This window comes from Pleurodeles waltl, chromosome 1_2 (assembly GCF_031143425.1).
Source record: "Pleurodeles waltl isolate 20211129_DDA chromosome 1_2, aPleWal1.hap1.20221129, whole genome shotgun sequence".
NCBI classification, from domain to species: Eukaryota; Metazoa; Chordata; class Amphibia; order Caudata; family Salamandridae; genus Pleurodeles; species Pleurodeles waltl.
Window position 1 is genome coordinate 1,334,095,628 of NC_090437.1, and position 15,781 is coordinate 1,334,111,408.

At 47.5% G+C, this 15,781-nt stretch overlaps 1 protein-coding gene across 4 annotated transcripts in view; it reads left to right on the top strand.

Moving 5' to 3' along the window:
• The first annotated feature begins 346 nt into the window (after positions 1-346).
• Positions 347-15,781, top strand: part of LOC138251810 (long-chain-fatty-acid--CoA ligase ACSBG2-like) — a 152,839-nt gene continuing 137,404 nt past the window's right edge. For 2 of the 4 annotated variants that reach the window (XM_069205680.1, XM_069205683.1), the window contains exons 1-2: positions 9,478-9,678; positions 9,972-10,261. In XM_069205680.1, coding sequence (XP_069061781.1) covers positions 9,624-9,678; positions 9,972-10,261 — 345 coding nt within the window. In that variant the 5' untranslated portion in view covers positions 9,478-9,623. Of the gene's footprint in view, positions 708-9,477; positions 9,679-9,971; positions 10,262-15,781 lie in introns of those variants that run through there. The other 2 variants (XM_069205684.1, XM_069205681.1) reach the window with 2 other exon arrangements.

Below are 15,781 nucleotides of genomic sequence, written 5' to 3' on the forward strand. Positions count from 1 at the left end.
ATGATATTTCACAGAAAACGGTCCCTTGCTCAGAGAGTGCAGGGTTTTTTCTCAGATTGCTCTATACTTCCCTTCTTTCTTACCCACATACAGCTTGCATATGACTTCTTGAGTTGTAATATCTGATGTGATTCAGGTAAACTATTAAACTTTACCACATGAACGAAATATTCAATTGTAGGAAACATACTAATTTGGATCTTTGTCAATTGGAAGCAGGAATTCAACTCTGTGCCCCAGGCAGGGGTGCAGTAACCATGGCTTGGGGAAGCACACACCCAGCTGACACCATAGGGTGTGGTAGGTTACACAACACACCCTGGCTGCTGCACCGTGTAGGCTTGCACACTGTGCTTTAATAAACAGAGAGGAATGTGTCTGTGTGTGCTTATGGTACAACTAACAGGACTCAGAGCCGTCAGGATCCTTCACAAGCCAATTGCAGTGATGTGTACCCTGCTGAGGAGTTAACTCGAGTCTTCCAAGCTCAGAGAAGCCTGTGTCCGAGAAGATAAGGAGACATCTCTTGTGGTGAACAGAGAGAGCTCACTCTGCAAGCTGTCACCAAGGACTTACCATCCACTGGTCTCAGGCAAGTCTAGAAGGGGGGTGAAGTATCTGCATCAGCCATTATAGGAGGGGAGACGGAGACGGAACCTCGGAGGACCCTGAGGACGTGAGCCCACCCGCCGCAGTGATGGATCCTGGTAGGTCACCTGGGTATCGCGACAGTACCTGTATCACGTGTAAAGGTGTATTCTATGGCCCAGTGTGGAGTGCTATGCTATGCTATGCCGATTTATAAAGCGCGTAGCTACTCAAAGGCTTCCCAGTGATGAGTGATCATAGCGGGCACTAGTGAGCTTATGACGAAGTAGAAGGCTAGTGGGGGTATAGCCAGGTTTTAAGCATTATTCTAAAATATATCTCATTCATTACAATTCTGAAATCAGCAGTCAATGCATGATAACACTTGGCATTAGTACTTATGTCAGAGAGTAGGGGTGAAAGGAAAGCAGTTGGAGCTCTGCACTTTAATGTTAGGATGAGAAATTAGGAGACATGAGGGTGTTTGAGAATAAGAAGGAGGTAGAAGGGGTTCATAAATAGTATATTTGGTGTATTATTAAAAAACAACGAACACAGCATCAGATTATTTTCAAAATGTGAGGTCTCAATGCAGACTAACAGCAGCTTTTCTTTAGCTTTGACATGTGGTGTGTGAGAGGGAGAAATAGGAGGTTGGTGTAATCCAGCACTTAACAGGTCTAGAGAAGCAAGTGTCCACCCTCTGGGTGCATATGAGCCAAAGGGAAAGCAAACATAGACACCCAACTCACAGACCCTGGACCCCAATAAATACGTAAGCTGTCTGTAGCCAGGATGTAGAAATGTCCTTTTCAGAGCACCCCACATCTCCTTGGAAAGAAAGGTGGTAGGGAGTTGTAAATGGTAGAGAAACAGGAGAGAAGTAAACAGGATATAAAAGTTGGAGGCAAAGAAGAGGTGTGAAGTTGAAGGCAAGGATGAAGAGTGAAGCTAGTCCTAGGGAGTCCATCTACTGTTTATTTTATGGCATATGTGAATGATCTTCTTAGATTCTTGGGGGGACCTATAACACATTTATTATGTTGCTGCATTTCATTACCAGTCATGTGTCCCACTACTGCCACTGTGCTGTAGGATTCCCTTTTCTGTGCATAAGTCCAGGAAGACCTGCTCTATGTAGGGTTAAAGGTTTGGGGGGGTAGTACCAGTTCTACAGTATTTTAAAGTGTAGGAACTTCAGACTATCCACCCTTAAAACATGTTATATGGACCGTGAGTTAACAACCAGCTTCCTGTGGACATGATTCCACTTTAAGAGCCTTGCTCTAGTCAGAGAATTGTTTTGAGTCTTTTTTTAATGATTTGTGAATTTATTGGGGGCCTGATTCACAAAGGTAAACTAGACCAAAAGTCTAAATGTTCACCAAAAGTCTAAATCTTCGACTAAAAGTACAACAAGTAAAGTTAGAGTTTAGGTCTCCCGTTGTACACCAACACCAGCTTGTGGCCTTTGATAAAAACTACTGGAAGCTTACCTAGCAAAGTGAGAAGCTGGAACAAGAAGGTTTTACCTCACTTCAGGACAAACTCAGGCATTGCAGTAATGCAGGAAAAATGACCGGAAATGTGTTATTCTAATGTGATGGCAGCGAATCGTAGTGGGTCACAAATTGCAACATACCTCATTATTAACTATGAGGTTGGTCTATTTACAACCCACTATGAAAGCATATGAGGTAGGTCTATTTACAACCCACTATGAAAGGATAAATGAAAATGTGAGAAAGTAGCCTCTTTCTAGCATGGTTGCCCCCACTTTTTGTGAGTGTGTGTCAGTGTGTTTTTACTGTGTCACTGGGATCCTGCTGGCCAGGACCCCGGTGCTCATAGATACAAACCTATTTGTCAGTGTGTTTTGCCTGTCTCACTGGGATCCTGCTAGCCAGGACCCCAGTGTTCATAGCTTGTGGCCTAATGTGTGTGTTGTCAGCAGTGCTTGACTGTGTCACTGAGGCTCTGCTAACCAGAACCTCAGTGCTTATGCTCTCTCTGCTTTTAAATTTGTCACTATAGGCTAGTGACTTAATTTACTAATTTCAGTTAGCACACTGGATCCCCCTTATAAGTCCCAAGTATATGATATCTAGGTACCCAGGGCATTGGGGTACCAGGAGATCCTTCTGGGCTGCAGCATTTCTTTTGCCACCCATAAGGAGCTCAGACAAACCCTTCCACAGGCCTGCCATGACAGCCTGCGTGAAATAGAGCACACACTATTTCACAGCCATTTTCACTGCAGTTAAGTAACTTATAAGTCACCTATATGTCTAACCTTCACTTGCTGAAGGTTAGGTGCAAAGTTACCAAGTGTGAGGGCACCCTTACACTAGCAAAGGTGCCTCCACATAGTTTAGGGCCATTTCACTGGACTTTGTGAGTGAGGGGACGCCATTACACGTGTGCACTACATATAGGTCAATACCTATATGTAGCTTCACAATGGTAACTCCAAATATGGCCACGTAAGATGCCTAAGATCATGGAATTGTCCCCTGATTCCAAATATGATATTGGGGATCCAATTCCATGAATCCTGGGGGCTCCACAATGGACCCCCAGTACTGCCAAACCAGCTCTCTGAGGCTTGCACTGCAGCTACAGCAGCTGCCACCTCACAGACAGGGTTCTGCCCTCCTGGGGTCTGAGCAGCTCAGTCCCAGGAAGGCAGAACAAAGCATTTCCTCTGAGAGCGGGGTGTTACACCATCTCCATTTGGAAATATGTGTTACAGGCTGGGGAGGGGTAGCCTTCCCCAGCCTCTGGAAATCCTTTGAAGGGCACAGATGTTACCCTCCTTGCATGAGCCAGTCTACAACTCGGCAAAGGAAAGGGGAGTGACCACTCCCCTGTCCATCACCACCCTAGGGGTGGTGCCCTGAGCTCCTCCAGTGTGTCCCAGACTTCAGCCATCTTTGCAAGGTGTGGGGGCATTCTGGAGGGCTCTGAGTGGCCAGTGCCAACAGGTGACATCAGAGATTCCTCCTGATAGGTCCTTACCTGATATGGTAGCCAATCCCCCTCTCGGGCTATTTAGGATCTCTCCTGTGGGTTCTCTTCAGATTCTACTTGCAAGTTTCCAGCAGGAATCCTCTGCAACTACTACTTCATCCTCTGACCTCGAATCAACCGAAGCCTGCTCCAGGAACCGCTGCAACAGCAACAAAGTATCCACAAGGAATACTTATATTCTGCAACTTCAGCTCCAGCCAGCAACTGCAACAGTTTCCATGGTGTGCACACTCTGAGGACTCCCTGTCTTCATCCTGCACCAGAAGGAACGAAGAAATCTCCTGTGTGGTGACAAAGTCAATCCCCTGCTCTTGCAGGCACCTTCTAAGTCGATGACTGGTACTCTTGAACTCCTCTCACAGCAACGAGCGTGCTCCTTGGAACACAGAGGGTGGACCCCATCGACACAGACTGTCTTAAGGTCCTGCTGACACAATTTGGAGGAGGTAAGACCTTGCCTTCCCTAAGAGCGACAGTACCCCTGTGCACCACGTCTTCTTCACCTCCCGAGGCCTCTGTGCCCTATTTGCAAAATTCCTTTGTGCACAGCCTGGCCCAGGTCCCCAGTGCTCTATCCTGCGATGCTCAACTCGCAGAGTTGTTCTCCGGCGGCGAGGGACCTTCCTTTGTTGTGCTGCACCAACCGCATTTTGCACCTCCTTTGTCCCCGTGTCCTGGGACTCCCGTGGGTGCTGTCTGGTGTCCTGAGGGCTACCTAAAGTGCTGACAGCCCCTTCTTCCTCCTCACACAGAGTTGAAGCCCCCAGGTCCCTCCTGGGTCCAGCTACTGCCATTTTGAAGCAAAACCCAACTTTGTCGTAACCAAGGCTTGTTGGAGACTTCCAACACGAAATCACATCTGCATCCATCTTCACGTCGTGGGACATCCATTGCATTATGCAGGAACCCGATGGCATCTTCCTAGGGTGCACTCCTACTAACCGGGGACTCTTCTTTTGCAGCCTCTTCTAGGTTGGCAGGGGCTCCTGTCCTTCCTGGAACTTCTTTCAACTTCTGGACTTGGTCCCATTCTTTTGCACGTCTTCAGGTCCAGGAATCCAGCAGCTGTTGTTTACAGACTTGGTTGGTTATTGCAATAATCCCAATCACGAGGTGTAGTGTGTCCAAAGGAAACTTGCAGTACTTTACTCCTGCTTTTCTGGGCTCTGGGGTGGGGTAATTTACTTACCTTTACTGTATTCTTACTCTCCCAGCGGTTCAGCACACACTATGCTTGTCTAGGGGGGAATTTGTGGTTCGCATTCCACTTTCTTAGTATATGGTTTGTGTTGCCCCAGGCCTACTTTCTCCCATTGCATTCTATAGCATTTCCTATTGTTTGCACTATCCTATGTCTAATTACTTACCTTATTTTGGTGTCTAGTGTATATATTGTGCATAATAATTACCTCCAGAAGGAGTATTGCCTCTATGATATTTTTGGTACTGTGTCACCCAAATAAAATACCTTTATTTTTGGTAACACTGAGTACTGTCTTTACTTGTGTATAAGTACTGTGCAACTATAAGTGGTAGTGCATGAGCTTTGCATGTCTCCTAGTTCAGCCTAAGCTGCTCTGCTATACCTACCTCTATCAGCCTAAGCTGCTAGAACACTACTACATTTGAAAAATAAGGGATAAGTGGACCTGGTATAAGGTGTAAGTACCCAAGGTACCCACTACAAACCATGCCAGCCTCCTACATACGTTATTAAGAATAGGTATTTCCTAATTGTGATTCATAAAACACCCCAATTGGGAAATCACTATTCCTAATCTTGGTACATCGAGCCCTATGTTTCTGCGGATGTAGGTGATGCAGGTGGTTTGGAGATGTAGCGGCCTCAAAGGTGAGTTAGTGAAGTTCCCTCACTGCAGGGGTGATGAGGTGGAAAAGGAATTCCCCCTATCCTGGACATCATCACCCACCTGAGGTGGTTTTCTTCACGCTTTGAATCCTTCCCCACCCTTGGCACAATGCCATTCTTAGAGTGGCAATATACCATAAAAATGTGGCCAAAAAGGGCTTCATTCAAGTAATAAAGTAGGTATATGTGTCAGCTGTCAAATGTGGTGCGCTTGCTCTGCTCATTATTGTTCAAGGATTAAAGGCCTGATTTAGAAGTTGGCGGACGGCTTACTCCGTCACAACGGTGACGGGTATCCCGTCCGCTGAAATCTAGACCTCATAGGACATAATGGGATTTAACATTCTAACTCAGGCACTACGTGAGCTAAGAACTCTACCAGCAAAATCTTGTCCATTGTAAAAGAACTCTGCAGCTCTCAACCAGCAACAATACAGGCCTTGCCTCTCAAGATCTATGCTCTAAACTTGCCTTTCTCAGCAAGAATAGTTATCCAGCTGTTAGCCTCCCCATCCTATCCAAAGCTATTAGAAACCCTCTCACTTCATCTCTTGCTCTTGACATGCTCAGCCCAGTTTTACTCAGCTTTTCACTTATTTAGAAAATAATACATTTTCTGATATTGTGCAATCTGGCTTTTGCTCTGCCATGGCACAGACACTGTCCTCCTTGCCATCCCTGATGAGCACTGTTCGATTGGGGGGATTGGCCGCCTGATCCGCCTCAATCTCTCTGCAGACATGGATACAGTGACAGCTGGTGAGATTTAAAAGTGGTGGGGTGTAAATATTGAGTATATCTTTTATGTGGAGAGCAAAGTGAGCAAGCTTAATGTACAAGCATGAGGTCTGGGGGGGGGGTCCTCCTCCTGAGCAAAAAATTGAACAAAGTTTGACAAATGGTGCATTTTAAAGCAAATTAATTTAGTGAGTAAGTAAGGTTTATAAAGCAGTGGGAACGTATAGGTGGTCATTCTGACCCTGGCGGTCAAAGACCGCCAGGGCGGAGGACCGCGGGAGCACCGCCGACAGGCCGGCGGTGCTCCAATGGGGATTCCGACCGCGGCGGTAAAGCCGCGGTCGGACCGGCACCACTGGCGGGGTCCCGCCAGTGTACCGCCGCCCCATTGAATCCTCCGCGGCGGCGCAGCTTGCTGCACCGCCGCGGGGATTCCGACCCCCCCTACCGCCATCCAGATCCCGGCGGTCGGACCGCCGGGATCCGGATGGCGGTAGGGGGGGTCGCGGGGCCCCTGGGGGCCCCTGCAGTGCCCATGCCACTGGCATGGGCATTGCAGGGGCCCCCGTAAGAGGGCCCCTACATGTATTTCACTGTCTGCTGCGCAGACAGTGAAATACGCGACGGGTGCAACTGCACCCGTCGCACAGCTTCCACTCCGCCGGCTCGATTCCGAGCCGGCTTCGTCGTGGAAGCCTCTTTCCCGCTGGGCTGGCTGGCGGTCTGAAGGCGACCGCCCGCCAGCCCAGCGGGAAAGTCAGAATTACCGCCGCGGTCTTTCGACCGCGGAACGGTAACCTGACGGCGGGACTTTGGCGGGCGGCCTCCGCCGCCCGCCAAGGTCAGAATGAGGGCCATAGTCTTGAAATATTAAAGACATTAAAAACTGCCCCATATCTTACTGCATACGTTAATATGTTCAACGGTTACTGTAATGGAAAATAAATTAAACAGCCCAACAACTTCACACCCTTTCAAGTGTGTACTTGCCCAGTGTCTTGCACTGCATGCAGCATCGGCTTTCTAACAAGGCTTGTGGAAGTACCCGCAGCTGGCGGTAGCAATCAGTCATGAAGAAATATGTGCAGACAGCTCTTTACGCAGGGCAAAAAATGTGGGGGCTCTCTAAAAGGGAACAGGTAAAACACATTTCTGTTATTCCCATAGTGTGCCACCTGGCCGGTATCTTGGTTTCTCTCTTTGAGATGTTGTTGCATCCAGATACATAACACAGCAACTGACGTGCGTATAAAACAGGACAGTACTGTTGGCCTTGTGAGTAGTTGATTATAATAAATGAGTTGCAACAATCATTTGTTATAAATAATTAACACTGGAAATGTTTCACTTCTGAAATTGTGAGACTGATTCAAGTATTAATGAGGCCTATGGAAGAAGTATTGGCCTTCAGTTATGTGCACTTTAGGTTACATATGTTTGTCCTTTTTCTCTGCACATCTCGTCTACTTGCAAATCGTCAACCCCATCTCTTTCCTCTTCAGCACCCTTTTTTTGCTCTCCTCTGAATGCACTTCCTAGCATCTCTCTCTTTTCACCACCCCAAACGTACACCGAACTCACTCACATATAATTTAAGCACTTCCATTTAATTTACCTTTGCCTTTTGTCCTATTTTTTGACTCTGTGCACCCCCTCCACACACAGACGCACACACACATTTGCACAAAATTTCAATTGCAACTGGACTCTAGTCTAAGCTAGAATGTGAGTAGAGAATTGTTCAAAGTATGCACTATACAAGAATGATAAGATGCACACAAAAAATTGAGAAAGTCAACATGATGAAAAAGCAAACACTCTTGGGTAATGGAAGATTATATAAAATGTGAAACAAAAGAGGGACTAAATCACGGACATGCATTACCTTAACGTTTTTATCATTCATTGTTCTTAAATCAATCTATATTTTTGGCATTAATGTTGAGTACATGACGATAGGGCCAGTTTTAATGCCATGAAGCATGTAACTGTCTTTAGTATAAGCACTTATTTCTCCCTTTGGGCTTGTCTCTGATATTTCGGTCAAATACGAAAGGGAAGAAAAACCCTGCATGTCTTTTGGATAAATTTTCATGGGGGAACAAAAAGCAGGTCCACTTATAAAGGGCCGCTTACAGCATGACTGGCCTACAGTTATACTACTATAGACTACAATGGCAATGAAGGGCTTTAGAAAGGTAAGTCCATTGTTGTGCGTCACTTTGCAGAAAGTTGATTTACTTCCTGGCGTCCGTCTCCTGCTTCAGAGCAAGGTGAGGAAGGCAGCCTGGGGCAGGCAGCTGAGACATAAATACATTGATTAGTTTAGTGATACAGTAGTATCTCTAAATAAATTGATCTATTTAATATTTTTTAAGATAAACATTTAGGAATTTCAGAGGGGCCAGCCCGGGAGGCCTAAAGGAGAAACCTCCCCTGTTTTGACAACATCTCCCAATACATTCTCATCTGTACTTTCTACCAATGGTGTCTGCAAACAGGCTCTTGCGTGGCTCCACTCTTTTCTCTTGGGCTGGACCCAAACTATTGATGCCCCCCTTTCTTGCCCTATCCCGATAACTTGCAGGATATCTTGGGGTACCTCCCTCAGCTCCACTTTCTTCAAAATGTACATCACCACTCTGGCATTGCTCTTTAAGTCATTCAGCTTATGCCTCATTTCCGATGGAGACATTACTCAAATCACCCCCTCTATTAATGACACCAGCATCATCCCAGACAAAGTCCGATCATGATGGTGTAGATCACTGATTGGATGTCAAGCATATGCTCCAAACTTAACGGTGACTAGACGGAAGAGTAAAGTTAGGAGACCACACATCCATGTGGCTCCAACTCTGGAAGCCCCATGCAAGTGTTGATAGCCCCACTCCTGCCCATACTGACAAAAACAAGGGATGGAGAGGCGGTTTACTTTGGGGATTTTGAAGCAGGGGGTGTTTCATTTTGTTTTTTGGGGAAGTGCTTGAGCATTTCACTCGCCCCACTACTTTCAGGGGGTTCCAGGAGGCCCTGCCCAGTCCCACTCGTCCCCCCTCTCAAATGTGCATTTCAACAGCATCATGAAGAACAGGCGGAGCCTTAACTGATGCGCAGATTCCAAACCAAAAAAATAGAGATGTTAGTATAGATTGTTCCCTAAACTAAAAACCCCGGAGCTGCAGAGCTGAGAGAGGGAGGGTGGCGGCAAGAGATGGCTGGAGCAGATCGCATTCCAGTATCACTGCCTGAAGGAGGAGGCCCGGGAAGGGGGGCCGAGCCCGGACCCCTATGCTGTGTTGAAAGCTGGGGGTTCTGTGGGAGGGGCAGAAGGGTGACGGCAGCAGGAGAACCGGCTGGTGGATGGCAGTCCGCGGGGTTGGGAGCCTGTGAGGAGATGGAAGGTGCCAAGTGTAGACCGCGGGGGGATCCGGAGTGGGGTAGCCGCAGAGGTGGGTTCTGGGAGGAAGGGCTCGGGGCATCTGTGCCAGAGATGCCCTCACTTGCCACGTTTCTACAAAGCATGGCCATTGGTAGCCAGGGGTGGGAGGAGGGGGTGGCACAAGGCCTGAGGGATGCAGGCCCTCTCTGGTCCTTTGCTGGCACGTGCTGGCCCCCTTCTCACCCCACACTTTTGGCAATCTAACTACTGAATGGAAGAACAAGAATCGTATTTGCCAGGGCATGTGTGGTCCACGGGCCCGTCTTTGAATCACTGTCCGTTTTCTGTGTCATTTACCCTTAGGACAAAAGGCTGCAGGTGCCCTGGGGATGAGGGCCTGCCCCACCGAGCTGAGCCTGGCACCGGCTGAGCGCTTCTGGACAACTGCAAGGGATGGGGCAGTGAAGCTCCGCACAGAGGAGACAGGACCAGCCTCGGAGCCACCAGTCACCACCCACCAGGTGCTGCGGGATGCAGCCCAGCGTTATGCCAACCACCCCGCCATGGCCGTGAAGAGAGATGGGCAATGGAGAACCACCACCTATCTGCAGTACTACCAGGCGTGCCGGGCAGCAGCCAAGAGCTTCCTGAAGGTGGGTCCAGAGACGTTTCAAGGCCTGGCAAAGTGGGCTGTAGCCAGGGCCCCGGCCTTCTAGGGGCCCCTAATAGAGCCAGCTCTCTTCTGAAGAGAGTCTTGCCCTGGTCACCTTGAATAATTCTTAAACAGATTGTTTTAAATACAGTTTCCCTTACATTCTACATTTATTTATTTTTAAAGTGAGTGATATGTGAGACTCTAACCCAGCATCCTTAAGCTTAAGCTGTCCTTGGGTTAGCGCCTGGAAGTCGCACAGCTCGGTTTGGGGAGTTGAATGAAAGAGGAAGGAACTTGTTCTTGCGTAAATGGTGAAAACAAAATACCGCAGTACATGACGGACACATGTTTGGTACTGACAAACTTTACAACTGTGAGAGGGTACATTTTGTACATTTTTGGGCAACGCCTTTCTTTTATTTATTTATTTGCAGTTCTATATAGCGGGTACCAGATGCTGGAGTGTCAGAGCACTTTACAGTACGAAAAGCGGCTGTGTGCTTGAGACTGTATCCGGTACTGTCAGTAATTAGGCAGGGCCTGTTCTCAGATGCTTGACGACATTTCGATGTAGTTTCAGATCCCCATTACGATGTGACCTGCATAAAATCACAACGTAACAATGACCACCCATGCACAAAAGTGCAGGCTGCCCTACATTTCTCGCCTGAGCTGGGGTGGCACAGTGGCCAGAGGGATGGCAGCATCTTTGCAGGTATTCCAGCCGTCACCTGTTGCTGTTTTAATGTGATATCTTATGTGGGGTGGGTGTACCTGGACGTGAGTCCTGTGCTGCTTGTACTAAAGGATCAGAGTTACAACTCCCCGGGAGGCTGGAAGTGCGGAGGCCGCTTTGTTACTGGGAGGCCGATTTTGTGGCAGTGCTGCAGTTTTAAAAGCATTGCAGAGTCCATTGTATATCCAACAGTTTTCAGGCAGCAATAAAAGTGCCAAGATAACTCTGGCAATTAATGTACCTGCTGGAGAGTTATCTGGGTTTTGTCTAGTGGTAGTTTTGACTCAGCTAAGGTAGCACACAAGGTTAATATGTCTGCTGCAAAGAATGTGTACTCTGCAGATGACAGTCAATCAATCAATCAATCAATCAATCAATCAGGGATTCTTGTAGACTGCAAGCTTGGCACCACAAGGGGTCTCCAGGTGCTTAGGGGTGGTTCATGAGCTGTTTGGTGGTTCCGGTGTAGAGTGCGTTTCTGTAGTTGAGTCAGCAGGAGATGAGGGCCTGGGTGACCTTCTTCCTGATTGAGATGGGGATCCACTTAAAAATTCTACAGAGCATGCACAGGATGTGGAAGGAGGCAGAAGAAACGGCATTGATCTGTTGCTTCATGGTCAGTTGATGTCTACGATAATCCTGAGGCTGTGTGCATAATTGGTGGGCATGGGTGGGGGACCGAGGGTAGTGGGCCACCACGTGTCATTCCAGGGGGAGGGCATGTTCCAAAAAATGTCCAAGTTTAGCTTAAGGCAGTTGGTCCACACCCAGGAGGCAATGCCAGTCATAGGGTTTTGGTAGTTGGATCTTGCAGTACCGTCTGAGAGGGAGAGGATGATCTAGATGGCATCAGCGTAGGAAACAATGTTGAGTCCATGGGTGCGTGTGATGTCTGCTAGTGCAGTCAAGTAGATATTGAAGATGGTAGGGCTGAGGGAGGAGCCCTGAGGGACGCCACATATGATGTCTTTGAGTGCAGAGACATAGGAAGGGAGAAGGATCCTCTGAGTTCGTCCGGAGAAAGGAGGCAATCCAGTTCAATGCGTTGTTTTTAATGCCTATGCTCGAGAGTCTGGAGATGAGAGTGTGATGTGAGACGGTGTGGAAGACTGCGGATAAGTCAAGGAGGATAAGGACTACTGTGGCCCTTTGGTTGAGGAGGTGCCTGATGTCATAGGTAGCTACGATCCGCCCGGTTTCGATACTGTGATTGGGCCGGAATCCGGATTGTGATGGGTCGAGCAGGTTGTTATGTTCGAGGTAGTCCATGAGCTGCCGGTTGATGGCCTTTTCCAAGACTTTGGCAGGGAACGTGAGGAGCGAGATGGGGCGGTAGTTTGTGAGCTCGCTGAGGGATTCTTCAGGAGGCGCTTGAGCTCGGCGTGCCTCCAGGAGGCGGGGACCGTGGCTGTGGATATGGAGGTGTTGAGCAGTTCTGTGAGTGTGGCTCAGATAGTTTCTCCTCCTAGGTTGTAGATACGGAGCGGGCAGGGGTCTACGGGGGGTCCGGAATGGATGGAGGCCATGATGGAGAGGGTGTCACAAAACAGTATATTATGTGCATAGCTCAGTAGGATACTCCTTTTGTCACAGAGATCCTTTTGTTACTGGGCAGTTCCTAAATTACAATTATAATCTAGCACAGTGAGCTATGAACTGACATCACAGAGCTGCATGCAACCTGCATGGTACAAGTTAGAAAGTCATATTTGTTTTCCTGTGTTTAATTAACCTAATTTGTTGAAAAGGGTATGTTTGGGTAGAAATAAATTGTTATTAGTAAAGTCAACACTAACCACAGTGGTATACTCTGAATCCTGAGTTTATGCTTCCTCCTACCAAGCACTCCTTACAAATGCCTACCAGTATGGATGACATATGAATCCTACACCTTGTAGTCTACTTTGTCGTGACATTTTCTATACACTGATTTACAAACATATGATTCTTTGACTTTTTACATGTGTGTGTGATGTGAAGTGCTCCAACACATTCCATTGGTAAGAGACGTGCTATACCACAAATGAAATACATGTGCGTGAGGGGCTATGGAGAGGTGAGAAGGAACTGTTAGGGGTTGATGGTGCGGGAATCATGGAAGAGCTCTAATAAAGATTGCCTCCCTCCTTCCCGCAGACCCCATTGTAGTGGTCAGTGTAGTGGTCAGGCTCGCTCGCTATGCACCTTATGGGTACTGGTCTGACCAAATCTACCAGAACAGTCCAGCCCTGCTGATAGTTGTATGAGTTGCTTGTGTGCAAGTCTGAGCAGACGTAGACTGGCAGCTCAATCAGGACTGTTCCGTTTGGAGCAGGACCAAAACTGATTTGTACTGTGATTATGTCCTGTACTGTAAGATCATAGGTGAGACTGCTCTTTAAAACCAAATGATCCTTAGTGAATATGGCCACATGGCTTTGTAGGATGCCAGTCAGTGGGTCTTCTTGCTTATTGTGTTCAGTATTTCAGGTCAGTGTGTGAGCAGCCAACCAGAGAAATGTCCACTTTCTAAGAGTGGTGTTTATAAATAGTAATGCCAACTCCAACTTTACTAGTAAAGAGGGTGTATCATTACCATTCCAATAATATGAAACATGATGTAGCTACTCCTTCTCAATCAGGAATTATAGCTTAAAAGTGTAATAGGGAATTCTCAATGTTAACCTTTGAGGTTACTAGGCCTTACAGTAGTTAAAAACAAATTTGGGTGTTTTTCACTACCAGGACATGTAAAAACCTACAAGTACATGACCTACCTTTTACTTACACAGCACTCTGCCCTATGGGCTACGAAGGACCTACCTTAGGGGAGACTTATGTGTAATAAAAGGGGCTTTAATGCGTGCCAAAAGGTTTTAAATCTCAAGTCGAAGTGGCAGGAAAAGTGCACCCACAGGCTCTGCAGTGGCAGTCCTGAGACATGTTTAAAGGGCTACAGGTGTGGGTGGCACAAGCAGTGCTGCAGGCTCACAAGTATCATTTATTTTACAGGCCCTGGATATGTGGTATATTACTTTACAAGGGATGTACTATTAAATTAAATATGCCAATTGTGTATACACCAATGTTACAATTTTTAGGGGAGAAGCACATTCACTTTAGCACTGTTCAGCAGTGGTAAAGTGCTCAGAGTCCCAAGGCCAAAAAAAAGATTCAGCAAAAAATGAGGCAAGCAGGCAAAATGTTTGTGTGAAGACCACCTGTTAGAAATGGGGTCTTTGGTTGACAGTCGGGTTACCCCCTGTCCAAGCAAGGACCCTCACTCTAGTCAGGGGAAGTCACACACAATCCAGATTATCCTGTGCCCACCCTCTGGTAGCTTGGCACTGAGCAGTCAGGCTTAACGTAGAAGGCAATGTGTAAAGTAATTGTGCAATAAATCATACAATAACACAAGATAGCACCACAAAAATACACCAAACAGTGTTTAGAAAAATATATAATATTTATCTGGATTTCTTGCAGGTCAAAACGATCAAAGATTCAATAAGTAAATGTAGTGATATCACTGAAAAGTGATATAAAGTGTCTTAAGTCTTTTAGAAGCAAACAAAGTATCTTTCAAGCACAAAGTACCTGGTTCGCATGAAGAATCTCCGCAAAGAACCACAGAGGAGGAGAAGCGTGGACACAAAGGGGTGTGCGTCGATTTCTCGGGCCGCACACATCGATGCATCGTTTAGTTTTAGATTTCTGGTGCTCGGTCGTGGATCCTCTTCGGGTTGCGGGGTTTTCAGACGCCCCGGGGACAGTGCGTGGATTTCCTGCGCTGGTAGGACGAAGTCACAGGAGCTGTGTCGATCCGGTGGGCGTTGCGTCAAATTTTCTACTGCACGGCAGGCGCTTGGTCGATTCCTCTCTGGAAGTCGGGCTGCGTCGTTCTGGGTCAGCTGTGCGTCGATCCAGTGGGCCGTGCGCCGAAGTTCTGGTCGCTAAGCTGACACTGCGTCGATCTTCTTGTTGCAAAGTCAGGCTGCGTCGTTCCGGGTCGGCGTGCGGTGAAATTTTCACCACAGTGCAGGCTGTGCATCATTTCTGGCAGGCTGTGCGTCAAATCACGCCACATAAGGAGTCCTTCTTGAAGAGATGAAGTCTTTTTGTTCCTGAGACTTCAGGGAACAGGAGGCAAGCTCTATCCAAGCCCTTGGAGAGCACTTCTTCACCTCAGCCTGAGAGCAGCAAGGCAGCAGGGCAACAGCAAGGCAGCAGTCCTTCACAGAAAGCAGTCAGGTGAGTCCTTTGGGCAGCCAGGCAGTTCTTCTTGGCAGGATGCAGGTTCTGGTTGCAAGTTTCTTGTCCAGGAAGTGTCTGAGTCGGTAGTGAAATACTTAGCTACTGTATGTCACTGCACAAATACAAGTCCTATCCTCACCGCTGATCACCAGTCAGCAGGATTTTATATCACCATTCTGGCCATAGTAAATATGACCTTCCTACTCTTTTCAGATCAGCAGCTACCACTCAAACAATATATGAGGGCAGCCCCAATGTTAGCCTAAGAAGGAAGCAGGCCTCACAGCAGTTAAAAACGAATTTAGGAGTTTTACATTACCATTTGCCTACACAGCACCCTGCCCTATGGGTTACCTAGGGCACACCTTAGGGGTGTCTTATATGTAGAAAAAGGGGAGTTTAGAGCTTGGCAAGTTCTTTTAAAAGCCAAGTCGAATTGGCAGTGAAACTGCACACACAGGCCTTGCAATGTCAGGCCTGAGGCATGGTTAAGGGGCTACTGATGTGGGTGGCACAATCAGTGCTGCAGGCCCACTAGTAGCATTCAAT